The following is a 27,081-nucleotide window of genomic DNA, read 5'->3' on the forward strand; positions in this document are numbered from 1 at the left end:
ACTTCTGACCCTTTCAGTTCCCTTGTTAAAACTCAGCCTTTTTTTCTAAACGTCGTCCAACTTTTAAACGGAATGAAATTCTCTGGTTGAGGAACCCAAAAACTGTAAACAGGAAACCACTGAAGACCTTCAAATACAAGCATAATCATTTGTACGGACAGCATAATTATTTTACCCAGTGTTTTAACTTTAGAGTTTTCAGCCAGGGAAAGGGTGGAGGAGAGGTATTAGAACGTGTATAGTGTTCAAAAACTCTGACTCAGTAACATGAGTTCAAGTAAAATTCGTGCGTCGCATTCATTCTTCGCTTAGTTTCTGCTTGCCAAAGTTTCCAACTTTTTTATCACATTATGCATGTAATCTTTGTAGCTTGAACGACTGAAAAGCTTTTTTCATTTTATAACAAGTTCGTTTATATTGGGCCAAGTCATATATGATTTTGATCGCCACTACGTCTTAAACGTGCAAGATTCAAACCGTAGGCTTGCTGGTTAATGCGCAAGACTACGGATCGAGAAGCAAGGTTCGGCCCTAACTGGGCCATTGTGCTGTGTTCTTGTGACAGCAGTTTTCAATTTAGTATCAAAAATGATCCTGGAATGCTTTGCTTTTGCTTTACTTCGCACTGTGATTGGTCTACACCACCATCGCAACCAGTCACATGCAAAACCAAAACCAATCGCAACTTGGTCACCCGTGTTTTCTCGCGCTTTGAAAAGTTTGTTTATTTTTCGGTTTGTCTTTACGTTGTCATTGGCTCTTCTTTTTTCTTTGAGGTGATTGGCTGTTACTATTATATTGGTTTTGGTATTTCAAGTCCAGCAGCAGTAGAGATACTCCGCGTCAATTCAGTCAGTCGTATGTTCACATCCTCTTCCTTGAAGCTGTCATTTTGATCAAGGCACAATAACATGAAATGACGTGACACCAACGTGGTCGATGTAATGCAAGACAACCTTTTCCTCTAAGGCTGAGAAAACTTACTTTACTCAAGCGCAAATGATTTACCCCAGAGGGTTGAGGGGTACGGAAAGCTGGTTCATTTATGCAATTAGATGATTAGTCTCCTTCACTCCCGAGGGGGTACTCCCTTATAAGGGCTTAATGGGGACGTGCAGCCAGGCAGGGTATGTTTTTCGAGATTTTTGTCTTAAACAGGGTATGCAATTTATCATTTTTTGTCTTAATCAGGGTATCGATTTATCAATTTTTGTCTTAAACAGGATATCTTTTCTTGGAAGATAAACAGCAAAATTTTTACAAGCTCTAATTTTAATTAACATTGAATTCCGTTGATTTTGGCATCGATACCAGGCACATTAAATGTCTTAAACAGGATATCAAAAATGAAAGAAAGCAAGTCTCAAGCACTCTAAACAACAAACGTGTCTAGTTACAAAAACCGATTTCTAGGGTTCGGCAACGGACACTTATCTTAGTGCAAATGGAGCGACGTTGGCTAGAGGCTTTCCATATATATTTACAGACGGTCATACCGTTTGTGGGCTCCCTGCGGAAACACACCTGAAATTGTTAACCCGCTCGAGCGACGTGTAGCAATAGGTCAATCGTTAATACCCCGATCTATAGACTTAGCTACTTCTTGATATTTGTGGCTTTTGTGCGTTCAGAGTGTTACACGCTTTTCTATAAAACTTCGCAAGGAATAAAAGTCATTATCAAAAACTGGGTCATTGGATAATGCAATTCAAGACTTTTTATTGGCTCAGCCATTATGGTATATGAGCCAATATACCATAATCTAATTTCTGTATATTGTTAAATCCGGTTTCTTCTCACAAAATAACGTCGAGAAGATTTGTCTAATAGTTTGGGATAATTGTTAATTATCAGAGAGTGTACGCCAAGTGCGTGGTACGCAGTAATGTAATTGATTGTCGACAAAGTTGGTGCGTATTATTATTCAGTGTATTATTCAATAACTGTTTCGTGGCGAAACATTTCTCAAGGTTTAATGCAAAATATTAGAAGTAGTACAACGAAAAATCCGATGAGTTAGCTGTTTGTCAAGTCACTTCCAAACTTGTCTTTCCAATCTTCTGTCTTCTATTATCGGAATCGAATCAAGCACGATGATTAGCTCGGAAATCGATTGGAATGTGTCAGAAATACCACCCGACGCAACGGGTAAATTTCCACAACAGGAAATGGTAAAATACAAGAAATAGGTGGGGAATAACCTATCTCGTAGGTCGAAATTGTTTATCACACCTCAAGTAAGCAGATAACAACGGATTTTTAGCATGGAAAGCGTTTCAAGCCTCGAAATTATGTTTGAAAAAAAACAAAAAATCAAATGACTACTGGCAGTTTCCACAAATTAATACAAGTTCTTACGGAACAGTCTTCTCATAGATCAGTACAATAAAAACTGACGTTGAGTTTGTGATGCTAAATACTGTAGATTGTAAAAACTGTTACAGACAAATTGTTACAACTAAGGAGCACATGCCACCAAATTACATGGCAAAAACGAGGATTTCTTGCGCTAATCTTTGTTTACCTGTAAATATGAATTATTATATCTAGTCGGCTATTTCAACAACTCTTCTCAGTTCTTTGTACAAATGACAAATTTTGGACGATGTCCCATGAAGTTTACTCTGTTGACCAAAAACTGATGAAAATGATTACAACTGAACCCCTTAATGTCTTTCTAACACTACAAGAATACAGGATTAATTATTCATTTAAATAATTTTCTTTAACTGTTTTAATATTTTTAAAGCGAGTCTTCTGCTTTACTTCTTGTCCAATAACTCCGAAGGAGGTTAAAAATTATTTACGCACGTGTGTAAATTCTATTTCAATCGAACTCTCCAAGCGCCGCAAATAATTCGATTTTTTTGCATTCACGTAATCATCTATTATCATCTATGCCTCCTATATGCGCAGGAAATTAATTTTAATGTCATCCGAAGATCAACAGCACTACTGTGTAGCCACGTGACGAATACGGAATAAGCACGTGAAAAACACGCCAGGGCATTATCAGACTTGATACCATTTCTTGTCCTTATATTTGAGTGACAGTTGGTGAGCAGCATCCGCGAATGCTTTGGCTCGCAGATTCATCTCAGCGGTCTTCACATCGAGATCGGAAAGCTTCTCACCCCTCTCTGTAAGAGCCTGGTAAATGGAAGGTTTGAAAAAGGGTAATCGAAGAAAGAGTCAGCTACAAAAATGAAGTGTTAAGGGTGTGAGAGCGTTCGCCTCTCATCAGTGTAGCGTGGGGTTCGATTTCCTAACATGCAGTCATAAGTGGATTTATAACATAACCAAAATAAAGCGCGCGCTCTGATTGGTCAATTTAGCGTCCCCCATTTGCCCATGGGTGTACGCTGCTGACGTGAGCAAAGACTATTTTTCCGCGCGCGCTTGTTTTTTCTGGTCGCGTAAGATTTGTTAAATAAAAGGGAACTCTTTAGCTACAATGTATCAATGTTATGTTATAAAACAAATGGTAAACACCACAGCGTACACTATTGAGTTATGGATGCACTTGGGAGGTTTGCTAAGCACTCAAGAAGCTAGAGTCGCTCTCGGCTATCGCCTCGAGCGACTCTTACGCTTCTTTCGTGCTTAGCAACCTCCCGCGTGCATCCATAACTCAATAGTGTACGCTGTGGTGTTTACCATTTGTTAATTACTTTACAATCGGATCTCATCCTTTCTGCCATGATTTTTCCACAGGCTCTCTCAGTTTCCTTGTTCAAAACGTACAAATTCCAGTACTATTTGAAAGCGTTGGCAGAATACACAGTGCCTTCTCTGTGCCCGTTTCTACTAGTTTTAAGGCTAAGTCATATCTTCCCCAAAATTTCACGCGAAAATTTCACACTACAACTACTGAACTATTTTTTTTAGCTCATGCATTACCTCCCGATCTCAAACAAACCTGTTTGTTCCTAGCCAAAACACCAGCTAATCCACTTGAAGTTTCCTGTAATTTTTCCATTCCTGGTCCATGGAAGCGATTAGTCAAACTGCGAGACGCACTCCCGCTGGCTGTCCCAACTAGCGAGAAACAACAACAACACTTCACATACAGAAATTAAGAGTTGAACGGCATAAAGAACTGTAGAAAGAGTAAGAAGAATAACCTTTCCGAATTTGAACGATCTCAGTATACGATTAAGGTTTAAGTTGTATGGGGAAACACAACAAAGTTTTGTTCGCCTCATCCCACAGCAGTATGCGTAAATATTTCCCAAGCAGCCTTCCCACTCATTCAATAACGGCCGTGCAAGATATGGCCCATCTAGCGACCAATCCCTTGTAAATAGTAGAGTAACCAATCCGTAATATTTAGAGGAATAATTAGAGGAATAATTAGAGGAACACGCTTCTGACTGATGAATTTAACTTCTTTCATAATATTTTAATAATGCCTTGAAGGTCGTGGATGTTAAATACTTACAGAGCTGTTCTCTGTCGAGAGGTGAAACTGCAGTGCTGAACAAGCTGCTGAAGAAACCTTTACTAGGGGGTTCGGGTGTCTCCATAGCACGGAACAATGAACCCTGATTTTCTGTTAGCATACTGGAAAAGATAGAAGATGATCACTGCATTGGTTGCATTTGAAGGCAATTTAACTGTGGGGCTCCGAGTCCCATAGTTGATCAATACATAGCCTGTAGTTACAACCTCACAAAACTCCTCTTAATCTTTCTCATCTTCATCTACAGTCGTACGATTTTCTCCTTGCATTAAAGAAAACTCTAACTCAAATAGGTTAAGTAGAACTAGCAATTATGAGATCCTCGGTCATGCTCCTAGGTTCTATAACTCGTTGCCATTCGCCAAAATCATTTTTTACATAAGCTACCCAAGCAAACAAGAAAGAGGAATAGCAAAGATACAATAGCTCCCATATCCAGGTGTAGAATGGTTATGTACTAGCATCTTTCGCAACTCTTGTTCGTAGACAGCGAGAACAAAGGAAAACACTTAGGTGCATCTTTGAGCCTACCCCAGCATTCAGGTTGGTCACTCACCCTGGCCTGGCAAACATCGAGAGCCTTTGAATTTCAAACGGTGAGCACAAAATTACTGCTTGTGCGCCCTCAGAGAACACAAGCGTCCTCAAAAATCTAATAACACAATTAAAAAGGTGTAAGCCAGTATCTACAATATTCAAAGAATATCCTATCTGTTACAAATTAGCCTGAGGGCAGGCTCTCATCGGCGCTACAGAAAAACTTGCGAGCCGGCGATGAGTCTTGTAGCCTGGCATGTGATACACAAAAGCTACAAAAAAAAAGAAGGCAAAAAACAACAACAACAACAACCACGACATAAACAAAACGAATTTGCGTATTACTTTAAGGGAGCGAATCATGATTCTAGTAAAACAAAAATTCCGCCCACAATCAGAGAAGAAAAGAGGCAGTAACAAGCCTGGAGGCACACACGTTCACACCTACTCACGCAACGTTACAGGAGTTCCCAGCATCAAACCTGATTCGTAGTCCTTCATAACGTGGCACGAATGTTCTCTCCCACACACGCACGCAAAGTCACATAGGTTCCTAACGCCAGGCCTGATATGCAGTACTTTATGAAATAGAACGCTCGTTTACACCTACGCATGCATCCACGCACGTACGGCGCATGGACTGTACAGCACCAGACCTACCTGTAATCCTTCATAAGGAACGAACACTCCACGTCCATAAGCGGTGACAGGTTGGGCAAGCTCAGAGCAAGCAGCTTTCCGAGACTGTTCAGACACAACAAGCAGCTGCTGCCTTTAATTAAAAAAAAAAAAAATGAAGTGCTAGGACTTCAAGCCTCGTGTAGACTGGCAACTATGGTTTGATAAGACGAACAGTTCGTAATATCCAGGGTAAAATAGTATATACACTGAAACAAGTCCACATAGAACCAGAAAAAAAAACTGATTGGGATGAGTTGAAATATGCAAAGATAAAATGAGATGAATTTAGAGGGGTAAAGAAAAGTCACTTCCGCAGTAGCGAAGGCTTTATAACTCCCAGAAGGGCATCCTTAGATCTATTGCTGTAAAAAAAGCTTTAAAAAGCCAAGTGTAACCACATCAGCAAGTTAGGAAACTGAATCATTCAGACTAAAAATAAAGCAAATTTTAACAAAAACCTCAGTTACCTTGAACAACAACAGCAGCTGCTTTGAGTAACACCGCTAAGTCCTCGACAAGATTTGCTTCAGAGAAACTTTTGGGATTCGTGTGTGACGTGGGTAAAGAGTATACCTAAAGATTAAAAAAGGAACAAGTCATGAAAATATATCTTTCCGCCACAAACTGATTCTAAGATACTGGGGCTTGGTTTCCTCCCAGAAGGTGTTAAGAATATGGGTGTCACGAACAACGCAACACACTTGCGTTACGCCCGTGATTTTATTGTGTAATTTAGTTAATCATCGCTATCTTTCGCAACCCTGTAACCCGATCTTTTCACGACCTTTGTAACGGGAACGACCTTAGGAAGCTTTAAGATACACGCGTTCGTCGCTTCTACGGAGAAATTTAGGAGTTGTAGAAATATCTTTTGCCTTCACACAGCCGGCAGGAATTATAACGTAAGCTTAATTTTAGTTTATCCTCTGCCGCTTATTTCGTTCGTTGACGGACAGTTTTCACTATTCGCAGCTATTCCGTTGCGTAACGCGTAAACTTTTTGATGTTGTAGTTTTCACCGCATGCGTCAGTGGTAACCAAGAAATAAATCGGTTTAAAATCAGGCCTGTAGTGTGTGGTTGAACTCGGCGAACTCCGGATCAATACTTCCCGCAAGGATTTGGTTCGGGAACGCAGCAATGGGTCACGCAAAACTTCTAGGCAGGCCACTAAGGAAAATTGCTGCTATTTGACGTATCCACACCAGAACAAACTCAGTAAAAAATTTTTTAACTAGCTGATTCTCCCGTTCACTATCTTGCCCTTTTGATGTATCACACTGTGCAAGAAGCAGATTCTAGCTTAGCACTTTTAATATAAGAGGCTTTCTTGAAACGTTTTTAAAGCAGCATGCAATGCTCGGATAAGAATCAAGCTTCATTTCACAATTGTAGAAACACAGCAACATTTTTCACTAGTTTTCAATCGCAACTCTTCACACTAAAATCTATATAATCAACCAATAAAAGATGATGATTTTTTTAGGTATCTTTAAATATCTTAAAAACGGCTGCGAGAGAGACTAAATTCACACGAGAGGGCTGCAAATTTTCTGTAATCGCGTGACTAATGCAAATTCAAAATCAACCTCGTTCCCAGGGTCTCTCATCTTCCCGTCCTCTCTCGCTTCAGGGGGCGGGAAGATGAGAGACCCTGGGAGCGAGGTTGGTTCAAAATCAGTTTTGATAACCAACTTGAAGAGCACTTTCAATGAGGAAAAGGAGACCATCAAGTACCATATTGTATCAATATCGGTATCACTGCGCCAATATTCGCTTGAGACCACAATCCTCGTTGCTAACACTAACCCTTTACACCTTAGCATCAATGTGTGTATTCTCCTTACTGGTCTCTATAGACAATGAGAGTTTGCTCAACAGTCCAGAGTTTTTTTAAGTTAGTGATCATTTCCTTTATTTTTGTGACTTAAATGTGAGATTCAGGGGTCATACTGAAAGGAGAAATTAGATGCAAGTCACTCTTAACGATTACAGGGTTAAAAGAAACATGACAATCTTGTGGAGAAAATTCCCTGAGTGATCAACAGTTGCAACCACTGCAAAACTACATCATGAAAAAAACTGTCGTCCCAAACAACCTCACAGCGAAAGAGTCTCTGCTGAACCGTTCACATATTTTTTATAGCAGTACTAACCTTGGCTTCTCTTTCTGTACAGATGGCAACAAAGTGCCTGTCGAAAACTTCTCTTGTTAACAGAGAGTTTCCTATTAGTAAAGAAGAACAATTACTGAAACTTTTTAAATTAGCCCTCACGTCCTCAGAAAATGAAAACTTTACGATAGCGTTTTCCCTGACCATTCCTTTCATTTTCCACACTCAAAAGTAGCCACGATGCGCTGCAACAACACACTTACGGCGACGTGGAACCCTATAATAATTGCACGCGTAAGGACAAAATGTTTCCCTACGGACACTGAATAAACCAGGCTTTTAAATACACCAATTTTTTTTTTCTTTTTCGCGGATAAACAATTAAGCCCAATTGAATAACAACAAGACTGTATAATCATTTGCAGGATATATTGCAGCTTTTCATGTTGCCCTGTGTTTTTAAAGTTGGAATATTCATTTGGGGGAGCACACAGAAGAAAAGCTGGCTTATTAGAAAATTGAAGCACCAGACATAAGGAGCTGGTCAGAACGTCATAGTTTACAGACTGAAGTGAATAGCAGCATAATTTCTTTCAACTCTTACTCTTGTTATGGTGTGAATCGTTCTCCTTCCAGAAATGAAATGGTGATGGAAAGAGATGTCCTTGGCCATCAAGAATATCCATACTTAGGATCATACCAGCTTTGGGCTGACATAGCGTTCCTGCAGAAGGACGAAGAATGGTTAGGGAAAAGGCGTGCGAAGTGTAATCTCATCGCATAGGTACACGGATATCAATAACGTGGTAAACCAAATGGTACACGCATTTCGCTTGGTTCTTAAGTATGCTCCATTGGAGGACAAACGCACAGATGACGTCACCACTGTTTTACGATATTTTTACGTCATCTGTGACTTCTTATTGGACAGTCGCACAGCAACATGGAATCTATTTGCTAAATGGCGAAGACGTGATGGCCCACGAATAGGCCAAGTAAAAGTGTAACCCTTTAGGCTTTCATTACAGATTGTTCTGTGACCTGTTGTTATTGTTAAGACCGGCTGTGATTCCCTTTGATCTCCAACGGGTAAGTTCAGGACAACAACAAAAACATTTCCGAGAGCTGTTCCAACCCACAGACAGGGACTGATCAAATTGTCTGCAAAAAGAAAAAAAGATCATTAACGTATTTTACAAAGGCGGAAAATACAGTATTCTCCGTGTCAATTGGTCGTTGCCTCGCTTCACTTAACAAGCAAAAATTTCTTCTTATTTTCAAAGAAGGGCTCGGTCCAAACAGGGCCAAGTCCGATAGGCTTCTACTTCCAGATTCCTACGGTTAGGCAAAGCCTATAAGAATTCTAAATTATATCATCGTAGAGCAAGAATAAGGTCCGTCGAAAATAAACATGCGTATACCATTAACCCTTCAGAGTGTTAAGCATCTCATTCATCTCAACAAAATCACCCCTCAATCACACATTGAGGTCACGATCATAAAAAAAATATGATCACCAACTCGGAAAAGCTCTTGACTGTAAAACAAATTCTCCTTGTCAGCACCTTAGGAAATGTATAAAGAACAGTATGGAGAATATACATACTGATGTTAGGATGTAAAGAGTTAAATATTAAACATGGGTCGGCATACATCATTTCCGTCTAGAATTTCTAGTTCGGCATTCGCTGGTCACAAGATGACCCAAGGAATAGCTGTAAAGAAGGCTCAGGTTTTTTATTTTAAAAATAAGTACCTCTTAAATTGCACCCGTTTAATTACCTTATTCGATCATTTTTCTACTAACCATTCTTTCTGGTGAAAGTGCAAGCAAAGCGCACGCAGCTAATGCTGTCAGGGGGGCCACCATCCATGTTCACTGAACTACTTGTTCTTTGTCGAATGCCATCGATAGCATCACTTTCACCCTGTCCGTCACTACCAGGCTTGCTTAGCCGCCTCACTGGGGGAGGTGGGCGAGGAGGACGGCTCTTCCTTCTCTCTGATTTTGAACTAACATCTATGTGGAATTCCCCCCCTGAACCATCAGTGTTCATGGTAAATGTTATGGGGGTCCCAGTTGACACAGGAGTGGTAACAGCATTTGCTGATGATGATGGCGATTCCGTCACAGCTGAAAATGAAAGATGGCTATAAATCAATGTTTATGGGCCCAGTTGGAATGTCAAGCTGATAGATATCGCCATTTGAGATGGTACGAGAGACCACAACAGCGGTTGAGTGTTTCGCCAAACACTACAATTTCTACCGCGAGACGCGAACCAAACCCCGCCAGCGAAGGAGACTATAACGTGTGCTACTAACATCTACTAAGCATTAGACGGGAATCTCAGCATTTACAAGCTCGTAGCTTTCTTGACAAAAAAATCAAAATAACTAAAACTGTTACAAAAAGACATACAGTACCCATAAAGCTGACAGTCTTGACTCGATACTCGATTTTTGAGTTATGAAGCTCGAGTCTCGAGAATCGAGAAGTGAGTTTCGAAACGTTCGAAGAACTTTTCAAGGATCTCGTTGCATAGTTTCGAGGAAACGATTTAATTATCAAAAGCAGAACAATAGCATAGAACCAAGCGCTCGATACACGGCTTCCTCTCAACGCATGCAAGCTCGTAGCTTTAACAGAAAAATAAAAATTAAATAAAAAGCAAAGGTGGAAAAAAGACAGACACTGATCAAATCTTGCCATAAGAACTAGCTCGAGCTTTTAATAATGATATTGTACACATTATTTTATTCAGCAGATTTCCTTACCAGACATGTCTTGAGCTGACAGCAAAGTAATAAGTTTCTTTTGAATTGTGTCAACCAGTGCTAGTGAAGGCCCATTGCTGATGGATATGCTGTAGAGGATTCAAAACGCATGGTGAAATTGCAACACTATCCGCATTTTACGTTCTATCAACTGTCCCATTAAAAATAAAAACTTTTAGATCTGTAAAATCTAAAGCGAAAAGTGACCAGCATTTAAAGGAGCCACATTAAATTTCCGGTATTTTGTCCACTTTCCTCATTTGGATGTCATCGCTCTTGAGTTTACCTTGTGCCTTTCATTTCTTCATATTCCATATTACAAAATGAGAAGAATTGCCTTCACTCATTTTTTAAAATTACTTTTACAAAATTTGAATGTTTTTCTGGATAGCTTAAGAAAGATGGTAAATTTTGAGCTCGTCTGGTGACGAGCGTGGGGCAACGGCCTCGCTAACCATAGAGTTTTTGTGGCTCAGTGGAAGAGGTCTGAGGTTCGATTCCTCGAGGGAACTCAAACTTTCTCCTTTTTGCCACTCTCATAATAAGACGGAAAACATCTTTCTCCACTGAATGTTTTTGTTCCATAAATTCAAAAAATTTTGCAGAAACTTTGATATCTCCTCGTCTTTTATCCACCCCCTGACCACCCCTCTGCCGGCTCCTACGCCTGTGGAGACTCGAACTGAATATGATAAAAGGAACACATCATGATATTCTGTTTTTAATCAGACCGACGGCCTAAACACTAAGGTCTTCCAGCATACACCTTTTAGTTCCAAGCCATTTTGTTTCAACTTACACTCCAAACTCTGAGCTAAGAGCCATGTTGCTGAGAGGCACAATATCTGAGCCAACTGATGGAATCATGCAACAAAGTGTAGGTTGGAATCCTGGAGATCTCTTGTACAAACCAGTCTTGCAGGTGAGGGTGGGAATGTTCACAGTCATAGAGAGTGATGGAGGACTGAATGTCAGTCCCTCACCTCTATCTTCAGTGGGGCTGGACAGGTTAGAGTCTGGTAACCCATCCACACCCGCGTCAAACAAAAGATTGACGTCAAGTTGCTAAAAACCATTCACAGAACACGGTATTAGCACATACACAATACATGAATAAAACACAAGTATAATCTACATCAAATGCAAGGAGTAATCCCCATGAAGTCTACTTTTTGCAGTTTCATCGTATGGTGTTCTTTACATCAATATCACTGCATCTGCGCAGCTGGGGGTGGGGACAAATTACGTTCTGTCTTCCGAGAGAGAGACTACAGTAAATAGTAAATAATTTAGCCATGGACATTCCACTGGGTGGCTCTTCTTGTCCACTGTTTCCAGAACGATTTGGAATGTTGGTTTTTGCGGAGGGAGGAAAACCGGAGGACCTGGAGAAAAACTCTCGGAGCAAGGACGAGAACCAACAACAAGCTCAACATGTGGCGCCTGGTCCGGGAATCGAACCCGGGTCACAGCGGTGAGAGGCGAGCGCTCTCCCCACTGTGCATTCCTACTCCCCCAAGTGAACGCTTTCATTATCTGAGTGAAACTCATCACAGGAGTCAAGTGAGCATTCCCCCCTCCCTCAACCCCCTTCAAAAGACAATAACACTGCACAATGGGCTGTTCCTTTCAGGTTTAAACCATTAACTGTAGATTTCCCTCACTAAACATAAACCAGGCATTCAGAATCAGGCAAAGTTTCTCGCTTTGAACAAAATTTAACACTTTGTAATCCCTTAGGCAATGTTTCACTGCCTACACCAACTCATTAAAAAAAAAGTTAAAGGCCCATTTTCAACCGAGATGCCTTGCGCGCCCGGATCATTTTTCATATATGAAAAATACGCTATTTTCCTCATAGTTGCGGAATCGCTTTGTTATCTTCTTCCATCTTACTAATTAGGGCTTTCAAAGTTCCATCTTGAATCATGTGCGAGAAACAAACTATCGTAGTATCCATATCAGTAAATAGTTTTTAATTCTTACATGTATGACGGTGAAAAACGTCATTTGAAAAGTTGATGCCGCCGAAGAAGCGGTCTAGAGGAAGGCCGAGTCTGCCCGGCTCGGCAAAGGTTATTCGACTTCGAGAGTCTGTGTATGATTTATGGAGGGCAAGGAAAACAACCATGCATTTCGGTAACACTACAGACAGTGCTTTTGCAGAAATGTTATAGCATTGTTCCTACGATGGAACTAGAGACTCCGGGGAGATTTTTTCGAGGTGAGAATAATTATTTGACTGATTTTTACTTGAGATCCTGAGATATGTATGTAAGCGATCTCATTTGTACAAGTCATTATTCTATGATTGAAATGCGTAAAGTAATTCCGTTTTGGCCAATATCGGTTATTTGTTTATATTTTATTTAGTGTTGAAGCCCAACAATTTCCTTCAACATCAAGTAAGCTTTGTACAAGTTTTATACACAGACTCGATTTATGATTTTTCAGTCTCAAATATTTAGCTGCAAATTTGTTTACTGTGTTCTTCACCAAATCTTTTTTTTTCTTTTTAATAGTGTTTGTGAATGACTATCAGAGTTCGCCATTTAACAATAGCGCGATTCCACAACAAAAACAAACGACTGCAAAGGATCTCGGATGAAAATGGGCCTTCAAGTTGTGTGACATTTACACTGTAGATACTTAAAGTCTTAAAAGTTACGGTAAGCTCAGTAAATCTGGCAAAACCTTACCACAAGTTCTAGTGTCTCTTCAACGAGGCTGAACTGATAAACTATAACATGGCTGGTGCCTGCCACTAGAAGTGTCCGACTTCGGACACACAGTTTGATCATGTTGACAGCATAGCAATCAATGTCAACCATGGAGGGTGGAGAATGATCACTGCTACTGCTACTTTCAGAATGGTCATTGGCATCACTGCTCTCAGCTTGACTTGAGCTCTTTTCAAAAACTTTACTTGTTGAAAGCTTGTAAAGACATTTTAAGACCGCTGTTAAAATACAAAAGACAGAAAAATGAGATCACTATTTGGAAGCTAAGAATTACTGCATTGGCTACATAATTATATCAACCTCTATTTTTGCTTCCTGATAAGTTTGTGTATTCTCATAACCTGTTTGCTGAATAGTGTGGATATTATAGGGAGAAGTTCCATGTTAATCACTTCTGGGAATTAAAGGGTTAACTATATACCTAATCACACACATTCTGACGACATTATCATGCAGTTTAATAATGTAAAGCTAACCTGATGAAGCCTCCCAGAACTTTACAGATCCATCTGAATGACTACAACAAATAAAGGGGGCTTTTGTTATGATAAAGAATCTATCTTGAAAATATTAATAGCAAACAAATGCAATTTTCTTGGATTAGGTTTGGCATTTGATAGTGCTGAAGCTAAGTACTCAGGTAAACAACAAAAAACAAAGGCCTTGCTAACATAAGTCTGACAACTTAAATTCATTAACTGTTTGACTGTATCATGAATGCTTCAACACTTATTGGTTTTTGGACAAATCCTCTACAAGAACAAAAATGGCCAGAAAAAAATTACAGCATGCTTGTTACCATTTGAAATTCAGGAAGAGTCATGGGTAAATTTGAATGGTATATCAAATTTACTCAGAAAAGTGATTTTTGAGATTCTCTCCTCTGATCAGTGGAGAATCGTGTCACATCTCTATGTAATCACCCTAAGCAAGGTGATAACAGCAGGGGGGGGGGCTAAACTTTTCAGATTAAACTGGCTGCAATTGGCTCCTTGTTAGACATTCAACCTGGCTCAATGCTTCGTTCTAATTGAATGTTCACTGTGACCATCTTGTTTCATTCAATTTTCATTTTTGTCATGTGCAGTTGACAACAAGCTAGGTGATTTTGTTCTTTGATGCATGACAAGTTCATTGAAGAGAAATATAACAACATTTATACTTTTACACTGTTAACAGTTCAATGCCTCAGCTCAGGCTGAGTGAACATTGCTGAATAATCTTGAGATCCTTAACTTTATTCAACAACAATCAATTCATTTTTAGCAAAAATTAAAACTTCCATACAGTGTAATTTACTGAGAAAGTAAAATCCTCACCCAGTAATTATGAGCTCAGTGGTGCTATTCTCTAGAGCTTCTCCTAAAATACCTCCAGCTATGGGCCAGGCCTTAAAACAAAATATTTCAACATGTGGACTGGCATAATACACAATTGTATACCACACCTTCAAAACATGCAAAGAGATAATTGTGGAGTATCTTCTTTTTTTTATTTCTTGTATGTTAAAACTTTAAATTATTAACTACATATTAAATTTTATTTAACGAACCAGCAGAAAAGTTAGAGTGTTTTTCTTAATTCATTTACAGTCAGACACTTTCTACATTACGTATGATGGACGATCCTCGCAGTAGATAGCGCTATTTGAGCAATAGCGAAATTCAGACCTGAAAAAAAAGGCTTTTAAACTTTGTCTCCAATAATGGGTGAATGGTTCTAATATGCAGTGTCGATGTGAGATGAATCCTTCCCACTAATGTAGATTAAAGCTGGTTTTACCCTCTTGTTTTTTTTTTTGTTTTTTTTTTTGTTTTTTTTTTTTGATTTTTATTATTTTTATTTTTTTTTTTTTTTATTTTTTTATTTTTTCAGGTCTGAATTTCGCTATTGCTCAAATAGCGCTATCTACTGCGAGGATCGTCCATCATACGTATCAAATACCGCAGTTCAAAATATATGATTTTCATATATTTATTCTATCTCACTTTCTACATTGCTGATCCTAGCAGTATGAAAGATGCTTGCATGAACCTCTGGCCTAGCTCAGAAAAACTCTCTGTGGCCCAGTGCTAAACGACACTGAACCCACAAATTCAAAGTTAAATGGTGAGTCCTTCCCAGAGGTGCTTTTGTTCCCCACTTATGACAAATGAACAAAATCTTTCCTTCTTTTATAATTGAGTTTTGAATCTACCACCTTTCATTATCTATTCACTATAAATAAAAGCTAATTTCTGATCAGTATATAAACTAAGAATCTGTCTTCTTTCATAGTTACTTTCAGCAGTGACAGACTGTATAATTCTGTAAAGTTGAAAGGAAATAAGATGATATTATTAAAATGCAGTACATTAGATCATCACAAAAACATGCACAAACCTGAGTACTTTCTCCCCTTTGCAACTGTCTTTTTCGTGTGCGACTGCTGGCTGTTGACCCCAAAGCCATCATAAAGTCCCGTGGACACTCACTGTAAAACTGTGTGCAAGTGACGGGAGACTCATGGATGTTAAATGTGTAAGGTACTTCCATTGCAGTGGACCTGTAACATAATTTTCAAAACATCAAGTGAGAATTTCACTACAACTGCATAATATGAAAGGGCTGTCATCTTAAAACCAACCAACCCACACAACAAGAGGGTAAAACCAGCTTTAATCTACATTAGTGGGAAGGATTCATCTCACATCGACACTGCATATTAGAACCATTCACCCATTATTGGAGACAAAGTTTAAAAGCCTAGCATCTTCCTCATTATTTCTTTATGACTTTCCACAATTAGAAACTTATCAGGTAGAATTTTTTTTCTTGTTCTAACACCAGACTCTCATAGCTAATTTATGAAGAAATGTGTAGCTGCTAGAGGGGAGAATTAACAGTTAGATCTTAAGGCCACAAGAATAATTAAAAGGAAATAATCACCAACCAAAGAAGTTCTACATTAATTACATATATCTTATTAACCAAGCGCAAGGGCTGTACTGGGAGAATATCGGCCCGAGGTCTTGACAGTACAGACTGAGCACAGCAAGGTCCATACAAAAAAGACCGCGGGCCGATATTCTTCCAGTATGGTCCTGAGCAAGCTTGGTTAATAAGAGATTTATCAGACGACTGAAGTTCAAAGGGACACAAGTGCAATATCATTCGGGACCATTCGGGAGAGTGCCCGGTCCAATACTTAGAGAATATTGGACCAGCAATAGAGCATTTTGATTGGTTGATTTTAGTTATTGGCCCTATGACAGCCCGAGTCGTGTAATAATAAACAATATCTCCTCCTCAGCACCATAAGAAATGTATAGAATACAGTGTGAAGAATAAATACTGATGTTAAGGTGTAAAGGAATAATTAAGCCACTCCAAACTACAGCATGTTTCAATCCCAATCAATGCTTGTGCATAACATACTTTGCAGAAGCTGAGAGTAAGTCAAACACCAGAAGCTTTACAGGAGTTAACACGACCACAGCCTTAGGATCTTGTGCATCTGCAAGGAAAAGAAGGCAGAAGGGCTGTAAGAGTTTACTTATAATGCTGAGCTCAGAGCCTTAAAAAGACTTGTGCAGAATCTTATTTTCAAAGTTAGTAGTGTGTGAATCGAAGGTGACCTCATAAGTAAAAGAATGACCAGAGAAAAATACCGAATTGTTGCACAATGAAGCAAGCAAATAGAAGCTATACCAGCTCTGTTCTAATTTCCTTGAAATCAATTTCTTGACAATTTACCATTTCAACTTTGTTGATATATCCAAATTATTTCTTGACAAGAAAGTTCTATAGTCTTGATTTCAAACAGTCTTCATTAGGACACTGTTAATGATATTTGAGAAGTTGTCAATGCAGCCTCTGTGCAATCACAGAGAAAGATCTGGCACTATAAGTACACATGTAACTGTTTTTAGGACTGGTAGTCTTTGAAACTTATCACAGATTGGAATCACTTCCCCGCGGTAATGGCTGAGGTAATTATTACTGAAATGACAGTGCTTTTTATAAGACCCAGCACCTGCTGGAGCTCTGGTGGGTATTCTGTTGTGAATCACCGGGCATATTTCACCACGCTCAAGTCGTCAATCCAAACAAAAGAGAAAATAGAAAATAGTAATTAATATATTATTGACCTATTCACCTCATTTAGATGGTTTCTTTTCTTGGGATAGTAAGAAAAACACTACAATTTTGGTTATCTGTCTGTTTGATTCATTCATTCACTGAAGGTTTTTTGTCATTCAGTGTAACCCAAGCCATTTACTTCTCTTTGTGTCATGTGCTTTTGCATAAATTAAATTTATCAACCACGTAGTAGAAAAATTAATGTCGCATCGTTAGTTACTGATAGAAATAACTTTAAAACAACTTCGTGCTGTACTAGAATGATCAAATAATTTCCAACAAATGAACAAAGATAGTTTCTTCTCAAGTATTACTTAGAGGTCAACCTTGAAAATCAATTTTTTATGTTTGTAGATAAATTCACATGTGCAAATCAAATTTGGAACTTTTACACAAATTTGTCATGATCGTAGAAAAACACTTCTCTGAGGCTTAACTACAAATAAAGAAACAAAAACAGCCACTGAACACTTGGAGTCTGATCTTTTGATAAAATAAACACTACATTTGCTGCTAGAAGTGATAAAGTTACTATTTTAATTTATTTCATGTAAAAGCTGACACCATAGCCACCTCGCCTGTGTGTCAAGCTATAGGTTTGCCTGTTAACAAATGGAAGGTATATATATCTTATTAACCAAGCGCGAGGGCCATACTGGGAGAATATTGGCTTGAGGTCTTGACAGTACAGACCAAGCGCAGCAAGGTCTGTACAAAAAAGACCGAGGGCCGATATTCTTCCAGTACGGTCCCGCGCAACCTTGGTTAATAAGAGATTTATTATACGACTGAAGTTCAAAGGGACACAAGTGTGGTATCATTTGGGACCATTTGGGACAGTGCCCGGTCCAATACTGAGAGAATATTGACCGGCAATAGAGCATTTTGATTGGTTGATTTTAGTTATTGGTCCTCTGACTGCCCGAGTCATGTAATAACTCATTTTATTATCTGTCTACATAAAAAGTTAGCATGATTTTATGTGACCCTTTTCATCAAGTCTTTGTGTACAAGTTTCACAAACTACAAGTAACATATTATAAGTTCATTGTCTGTCTTAACACCGTAATTCTTACTAGTGAATTTCTATACTTAAAAGTTTTGATTGCCAACTTTAACGGAAAATAAACTCCGTCATGGCCTCATGTGTTTCATTGACAAGACAATGATGATTTCTCTGTGGCTTATAAATATTGTTTTCCTAGAAATAGGTAAAACAACCTTCATAAAGATCACAGTTTGTAAATTTTCTCCCCAGAGAGATATCGTCCTGGGCTTCTCATACTACTCTCCGGTGGGTTCTATACAGAGGTAGCCACCTACTTCAAATCTTTTTGAAAGCAATGAAATGATAGCTTGTTTACATATGCTGGTGCAAATCCATATGTAATTTTGAGTGACCAAGCTAATTTAAAATGTTACATCAAGCGAGTAATGAAGAGATGGAGTTGACTCTTTTAGCTTTTAACAAAAAGTTAGTCTTGAAACAACATTTTGAAGAAGGAAAAAAATGATCATGCCCTGCTGTTAGTAGCAGTCATGTCATGATGAAAGAAAGTGAATTCAATTTTATTTTAAATTCAAGAAGCTAAGACAAGTTACCTTCTCCCCATGGAGTAGAATTGATACAAACAAAGTCCACCACAGTGTCTGTGCACAGAACTTTTATGGAGCGACTTCCTTGCATTAATGTCAGTGCTTTCTTCTTGCTACCACACGTCCCCCCTGAGAATATCATCAATGGATCTCTGCAAACCAATTTTTTTCATAGATGGTGAAATCTTACACAATAGTTATTGCATGTAGGTCTAAATAATTAACTCAAAAAATTGAGTATTCAACATTTGTATGCTCACATCATAATATTTGTTAAATTGTCTCTGTTTTGACTGTCTTCTGCTGCATTTTGTGACATCATTACCAACATTATCCAAAAGTTATGAGCTTTGTAAGTCAACTTCACACACTTTTTTCCTGCGGCGGATCAATATGGGCAATCCCAGGTACCCAATAAGAGTACAGTCTTCACTTAATCTTGCCCATGCGCACTGCCAGCTATATAATAGCTAATAATCCTTGACAGAAACAAGCCATTTATATGCAAGTTTAATCTTGCTTAAAAACCTTGCACTTTTAATTACAGTTCAAACATTTTTTTTTTCAACATGATCATAACAACTTGAGACCATTTTTTGAACACAACTCCATTCAAATGCACATTTATTCAAGAAAGCATTTCACATATTACACCCTGGCAGAGCCATTTCAATTAAACCTCAATTGACTGCCACACATTTTATAGTATTGTATAGTATTAGTATTTAAGGATTTGTACAAAGTACTGGAGCAGAAACAATAGGACATAGGTCCCCTACAAGGTTTAAGCTCCAACAAACCCGCCCATCCCACCCCAGGGGAGGACAGCCATCACACAGTAATCTCGTGCGCGGGAAATTAGTCTCCTACCCCTAACCCTGCAGGAGATGAGACCTCCATTTATTCGTCCCTATCCGAGAAGACTAGAATATCTAACCATTTTTTGCTGCTATAGAAAGGTAGCACATTCTTCTCAATTATTTTAAGACCTTGAGTGTTGGTCCAGCCGGGGCTCAAACCCTCAACCTCCCGCACTCTATCCATTGAGCTAACCGGGAGGCTACCAGTGATCAAGCTGGCATAATATGAACCACAACACATACCCTGAACTCACTGCTAGCCACTGCACCTTGAAAATGGGCTGACATGGTCTTCCTTTGTCACTTTTGCCTAAGATAGTAAATGTTTTTGGTTTTGGATGTCAGATATACGTGTAAACTATGTATTGCATATATTTCGTATGTGTAATGAAAGCTCTTTCAATGGACTCTCTTGTATGGAGACAGCTAACTTGGATATCAATTGATCAGAGATAATTATCAAAAAAAAAAAATTCAAGAATATTGTAGGCAGCTTAACACAGGGTGTGACCTATCTTCTGGTACAGGATTGCAATGGCAAACTCGGGTGCTCTTCATGGAGTTTGACTGATGTGTTCTTTCAGAGGTTGATACAAGCACATCCTAGCTAAAATATGACTTACCATGTGGAGTTAATGTCTCGACTGGTTTATCACTGTTTTTGAGATTCCATACTGATAAAGTACCATTACTATGAGAGCATATGAACTGTTTTCCATCATTCAACCAATATGCTGAGATCACTGGCTAATTAAATGAAGAAAAAACAAGCCAGTCATTTAATGATAAATGAGTTACCAAACAGTGGAGCCTAAATTAAAGGCAACACAGCCTGAGGAAAACAGAATGAAACAAAAAGAAAAGGAACATGAAGACTTAATGTCCATATATATTCGCTTAATAAAAGATATTCTATATACAAGGCTAAAAGATAGGAAAAAAATTTATTTATTAAAATGTCTAAACCAAACATTTTCAGCTGTTTGCCATCATCAGAGTTGAAAATAATGACCGTCTGTACATACATATATGTGGCGTTGATTACATTGGCAAAACTGTGAGAAATTTAGCAGTATATATTGCTGAGCATTCAAATCCTACTCACACCTCTGAACCTGCAAAACACTTGAGGAAAAATCGGCAGAAACATTCCACAAACGTAGGATCGTAGAGGGGCCAATGGTCCAACAATTCCACCCCAGTTTGAACAAACAAGTTATTTCTTATGTCTCCAAACTTTTCCCATCGGGAATCACATAAGATATATATATATATGTAAAGACGGTCATTATTTTCAACCCTGATGATGGCAAACAGCCGAAACCGTTTGGTTTAAACTTTTTAATAATTTTTTTCCTAATCTTTTAGCCTTGTATATAGAATATGAAGACTTTAATCTTTAATCTTTAATACAAATCCCAAATCAATTACATTGTCAATTACCGGGTAAATCGATTCTCAATCCTACATGTATCAGGGTTCTTGCACTTTTTCCAAAACCCAACTCAAGGACTTTCAAGGACTTTTTAGGTCATTCTCAAGGACCTTGGCTCTCAGATTCAAGGACCTTTTAGGAGCTGATAGAAATAAAAAACATTGTGTGCAGGACTGACCAAAAAGTCCAGCAAGTGTGACTTTCAACATGCACATCAGAGTGATGATGTGCTAGGTAACCATTACTTTCAAACCACCAATCAGGTACAAAATACATGTATATAAAAATCATGTGTCAACATTATAATCGGACACTGAATTTGAAAGGAAAACTCATTTTTGCCATCCATGCTAAAAACTTGCCCTTCAACACCAAAAACAAGAGAAAACTTCAACTTTGATTCATCTGCACTTATTTTCAAGGACTTTTCAGAAATTTTCAAGGACCTGAGTCTAAATTCAAGGGTTTTCAAGCCCTTGAAAACAAAAAAATTAAATTCAAGGAGTGCAGGAACCCTGCTACGTGTATGAGGGCACAGATCTTCCTCTTCTCACAAACGTTAACAACCCTTTGAACCCTTCCAGGTACTAGCATAAAATTTGTCCCCAAAATATCACCCTCAAATAAAACATCAAGGTCACAATTTACTGAGTCTCTAGAGGCTGAGTCTCTAGATGGTGGTGAAGCACTGTGAAAAGGCACATGTCAGTATATTATTCCTTGAAATATCCACCAAACTGACAAATCCTACCTAGTTTGATCTTTGACAACTCACCTGAGCACAGACACATCTATGCTCTACTGCCTTCCCTCTGAGGGACCAAACAACAACTGTACCAGACTCAAAACCTAAAAGCAACTGCAAAATAAATGCATTTTAAAACAGATCAATGCATAAATCTATCAAATATTAAACAAAAAATTATATAAACTAAAAAATTTAGAGCCAGCAATCCATGTACTTGCACTACCAGACAAGTCTAGAATCTTTGACAAAAACATGGGAGACACTTGCTCTAAAGCAACCAGGTGTTGATAACTAAATCTGAACAGTTACACTGACCTCCTCCCCCTTCTTATCCCCTGCAGATAATTATCTACTGGGTAAATAAAAAAGATTCCATGTCCCCTATGAAGCAATGTTACAGTGGGGGAAGGAGAAGGAAATTTACAATGATATCTTTAAAATAGATCTGAACAGCCACACTGACCTTCTCTATTCTCTTCCCCTCACTTCCCCAGCCCATTACTATCTATATAATACATAAACAAAGTGCCAAGTTCTCCAATAAAGAGGAAGAAGAGGGGTGATTTGTTGATGAAGGGTTCCCCAAACATTCTACTGAAGACTGTAAAGCTCCTCGAAGAGAGTGAAATGATGAGAAGTATTACTTCCTCCACTAGATGAATTCAGTGATGTAGTGGGGCTGCAAACATAAACTGACCATGACTGGCTCCTACCTTATTAGGGTCCACTGGATTACCACTTATATGTACAACTGGACCTGGGTGTGACTTACATTTTCTATAAATGAGAATAACAAAAAAACAATCAGGTAAATTCATAAAATGACCCCTCTTCCACGTTTTTAATAAAGTTAAAATGTTAAATTAGTTAATCTATTTGTTTCTTTCTTTGTTCCATACACTATGAAATCCTTGAAGCATAGAACATCCCGTCGACACTGCTGAATCACACATTCACAACTCTCAACTGTTAAACAATTCTTCCTTGCCAACTCCTTCAGAAAAGGTATAAAGAATAGTAGGGGGAATATCCATGCCGATGTTAGGGTGTATAAGGGTAGAAAGGGTAGTTTAGGTTCTTACAACCAGCCAATAAACATAATGAAACAAAACTATTCAAATATACCAGAAAAGTTTGTATGAGAGCGATCTTCACAGTTATTAATACTACTTTTAAAACAATAGTGAAAATAAGGCCTGAAAAAATTTCAGGCCTGTAAGGGATTTGAACCACTGATCTCTGCTCTACCAGTGCAATGCTCTACCAACTAAGCAAACAAGACAACTGGGAGCTGGTCATTGTGTCAGTTCACAATAAACCCGTGAAGTGATGACAACATAACTGAGTTTGAAAAACTTGAAATTACTTTATAGCCAACTCATAAAACTGTGTAATGTGATTTTTATTCAAAATGCTGTTGTTTCTGTATTTTTTTTTAAGTATAACAGTACTCACATTTCTATTACTTTATTCCAATTTATTGTGTATCCTGATAGCTCAAAACTCTCAATATTTACAACATGAACATTTCCTTTTTCTGTACCAACATACAGCCACTTTGAAGAAAATGGAAGGTGCATGCAAGTTAATCTGAACACGAAAGAAATGAGAAACAACACAATTAGCATCTGTTCAATAATGACAACACTGGATATTTTGGACTTGAACATTTTGGAAGGGTCACACTTTATCTGAACTTAGGTATGCGGCGGCCAGATTTCCATGCTTCAGATTCAGGTTCAATCCTTTAGCTCTCATAAGTGACCAAGTTAAAATTTCCCCTTACCATATCAATACAATATTCAGTAGAAAAGTAATAAGAATAAATATATCTTATTAGATGTTTTGTTGTGTAGTATCACTGAGTATTTTTACAAGTTGTGCTGTATATACAAATAACGAGTAAAAATACTCAGCGATACTACAAAACAAAATGTCTAATAAGTTATTTATTACCCAACACACCAAATTGTTATTTCAGTGTGGGTGAATTTTGCGGATATTTACGGAGGAGTGTGTGACAGAAGAATGCAAAGCAGAACAGAATTGGCGCGTTGTCGTGTTGCTGTCACTATTTTCTTAAATAAATGAAGAAATTTCCTGGTTGTCTAACTGTTTTTCTTCATTCGATTCATCTAATAAACCTGGATCCAAATTTGCCAGCCATTCCGACTCTTTGTCGTCGGAAATATGATTGAAATTGTCTGCCATTTTTGTTTTCGTACCTTCAATCCAATTCTCTGCTTGCGCGATGCAAGAAAACCTGTCAAACCGGTTCTCTAGAGTACAAATACCGCGTGATATTTGTACTCATCTATGGCATTATTTGTACTCTACAGAGTGTAGTTGGATAATAAAGATGACTATCAATTAGGGATTAGTGAATTCAATACCAAAATCTCAGAACTAACATCACAGGAATTTTATGACAGAAAGTAAGAATAATTAGACCATTTAAAAAACCAAGACAACAAGGGCATTCCACTTAACATAATTACATACTTTGCCTCAAAAATCTAAATACAGTGTATATGTTGTAGTTCAATTTTATACTTGGTTCAAATTTTATTTTCCTTTGTTCTCGGTCATGTTAATGTATGATAATGAATTTGAAACAAAGGAAAATAAAATTTGAACCAAGGATAAAATTTAACTACAACATATATACCCAATTTTCTTCAAATATCTGGAGCCACATGATTGTACAGTATATGCCATACAAACTTATCAATTCATCAGCAGCTCCAAAGGCGCAACAGGAATCTAAAATAATGTCCCTGCATGGTATCTACACCCAACCCTTGATTAAACTCTTGTCTCTTTAAAGCTAATATGATTAAATAAACATGTACAAAGTACATGACAAAGTTTGAATACTGTCTTTCTATGCAAAAAAAAAAAAGGACCAAGAAATCATCTTCTCCTTCTGTAGTATCATGCAATTACATGATACTACAAAATATTTATACTTACTTCTCACGATTAAACCGCAAGGATTGCACAAGGGCAGGTTGGGCTTGTCGCAAATTCCACAAATGAATGTAGTCATCTTCACAAAGACTTATCAAAGCTCCCTTAAAAAAATAGAATGTTAAATCAAAACACAAATAACAGAAGCTTTTATAAATGAAATTAGATCTAGATGGTACAAATACATGGACTCAAATTTGGGGTCCACCTAGATTCCCATACTTATCATAGTTATTTAACCCTCTTACTCCAAAGATCACATAAGTAACTCTCCTTACCATCTGTCATACATATCCTATGCAGTTAGTTCAGAGAATTTGGTATTGGATCAACTAATAATCTCCTAATTGATATTTTTCTTTATTCTCATCTCTTTTCTACTTGATATTATAAAGAGAAATTCTGTCTTGGTCACTCATGGAAGCTGAAGGGTTAAAAATTAACATTTCAGAGAAGTGAGTGAAACGTAGCTTCTCCCAACATTTTAATTAAATAGTCAGGACAAAAGACAGTTGATGGGAATAAACAAACTTTCCTATTAATGATTTTAAAGGAGTGTAAGGTTGAAATACAATTTGTATGGCTCAAGCATAAGGGCTGAAATAGGACCAAACAAGATTACTACAAAATTCATAAAACTAACTTAGAATGCTGAGCAATAATGCATGCATGCATGCATGACGATACCTTTGAGTAAGAGATACATTATCTTACATAACTGTTTGAAGAATATATGCAAGAGCATACTTGCAGGGTAAGTCTGACAGTGTGTCACAAATAAACAAGAAGAACAAATGCTAATCACCTCATTTATAAGGAATATAAGTTCTATGACAGCGGCACTGCTGTCATGTTGAACGTGACATTCCACACCAGCTTGTCCCAATCTAATTCAAAGACAGTCAAGGACTAAAGATGTGCCTTTGGCCTCAGTTTTGATAGTGTCTGTCGGCTAGACCATAAAGTATGAGGCAAGCAAGCCAACAAAAATAAACGAGAAACGTTTCCAAACTAATACTCAAGGCGCGAATCGATTATTTGTAAGTTCATCCTGAAAAAATAGTCTGTGTTTGATGAAAGAAAATTATCGCACATAAGCATTTAAGAAGTTATACCTTGCCTCAATAAAAAGCTATCGAGGAAAAATAATCATTCACTATAATTATGGTGACGTGCAACATTCAAAATGGCCACAGAAACGAAAACTTATATCCCGCTAGTAGTTGTCGCAGAAGTTAACAACATGTTTAGAATATAACGAGAAACAAATAAACCAAAACACAAACTTGTAAACTTGTTCTTTACCCATTGACTGTACATGTACGCATATGGAGTCTTGACAATAGAAATTTAGAGAAAGCGCTTTTAGTAAACTTGCTATCTATTCCAGGATGTACAAACCCTTAAACCTCACAAGTTCAACTGAAAGAACTTACGTTAGCAAATTAATTAAGTCTAGCTAGCAAACGTCATGCAAATAAATTACAGTGTACAAGGATACATGCGAAGAGAGCCATCGTAAGCTCCAAGGGCGAGAATACTCTGAACAGGATCGTATGCAATACAAGTTGGTTGATACGGAAAGCCATAACGAGAAGTCTGCGAAGACAAAAATAAAACACAAAGATGTTTTAAATTGGTCGACCTCGGCGTTTGTGCTCGATTGCTCATTTACAACTATCGTGATCAATGTTAGTAATACAAACCTTTGTAAAAACAAAGTCGTCAGCCTTCAAACGATCCGTGATGACCGGCTCTTCCTTGGCAATGATGTTACCCATTCTCCCCCCATGCCCAGATCGAACTACCTTGGTTAATCTTTTCATGAATGTCCTATTTCCCTCAGCCATCCATTTTCATTAATAGTTTCTTCCAATCCACTTCATTGAAATAACATACACAACTGACGCAAACGCTTCTGGGAGATATGTAAATACAGAACCCGGATGGCAATATGGAAGTTACGTTGAGACGAGTTATACTCAATTGTGAAATGTGGATAAATAAATTACTTACTTACTTACTTACTAAGTGAGGA

At 38.0% G+C, this 27,081-nt stretch overlaps 1 protein-coding gene across 1 annotated transcript; it reads right to left on the reverse strand.

The window, feature by feature from the left end:
- Positions 1 to 1,946: 1,946 nt before the first annotated feature.
- Positions 1,947 to 26,937, reverse strand: LOC111337571 (syntaxin-binding protein 5). Its single transcript, XM_022943913.2, has 27 exons — positions 26,750 to 26,937; positions 26,545 to 26,642; positions 25,849 to 25,930; positions 25,047 to 25,147; positions 23,529 to 23,663; positions 22,787 to 22,850; positions 22,101 to 22,184; positions 20,514 to 20,637; positions 20,134 to 20,200; positions 19,037 to 19,182; positions 16,730 to 16,808; positions 15,695 to 15,857; positions 14,632 to 14,702; positions 13,789 to 13,829; positions 13,271 to 13,530; positions 11,371 to 11,636; positions 10,572 to 10,660; positions 9,601 to 9,927; positions 8,835 to 8,954; positions 8,398 to 8,517; positions 7,836 to 7,906; positions 6,148 to 6,253; positions 5,660 to 5,771; positions 5,019 to 5,114; positions 4,442 to 4,563; positions 3,920 to 4,038; positions 1,947 to 3,150 (listed from the first exon to the last, which is right to left on the reverse strand). The coding sequence occupies exons 1-27, from the start codon at positions 26,891 to 26,893 to the stop codon at positions 3,013 to 3,015; spliced, it is 3,345 nt and encodes a 1,114-aa protein (XP_022799648.2). The 5' UTR covers positions 26,894 to 26,937; the 3' UTR covers positions 1,947 to 3,012.
- Between the last annotated feature and the right edge of the window lie 144 nt (positions 26,938 to 27,081).

This window comes from Stylophora pistillata, chromosome 8 (genome assembly GCF_964205215.1).
Source record: "Stylophora pistillata chromosome 8, jaStyPist1.2, whole genome shotgun sequence".
NCBI classification, from domain to species: Eukaryota; Metazoa; Cnidaria; class Anthozoa; order Scleractinia; family Pocilloporidae; genus Stylophora; species Stylophora pistillata.

Coding starts and splice junctions, on each gene's coding strand:
- LOC111337571 (XM_022943913.2), bottom strand. CDS start 26,893: ATGGCTGAGGGAAATAGGACATTCATGAAAAGATTAACCAAGGTAGTT. Junction 19,183..20,133: donor TGGCTAGCAGTGAGTTCAGG/GTATGTGTTGTG, acceptor ATTGGTTTGCAG/AGATCCATTGATGATATTCT. Junction 3,151..3,919: donor TTTTGGCTAGGAACAAACAG/GTTTGTTTGAGA, acceptor TCCATTTACCAG/GCTCTTACAGAGAGGGGTGA.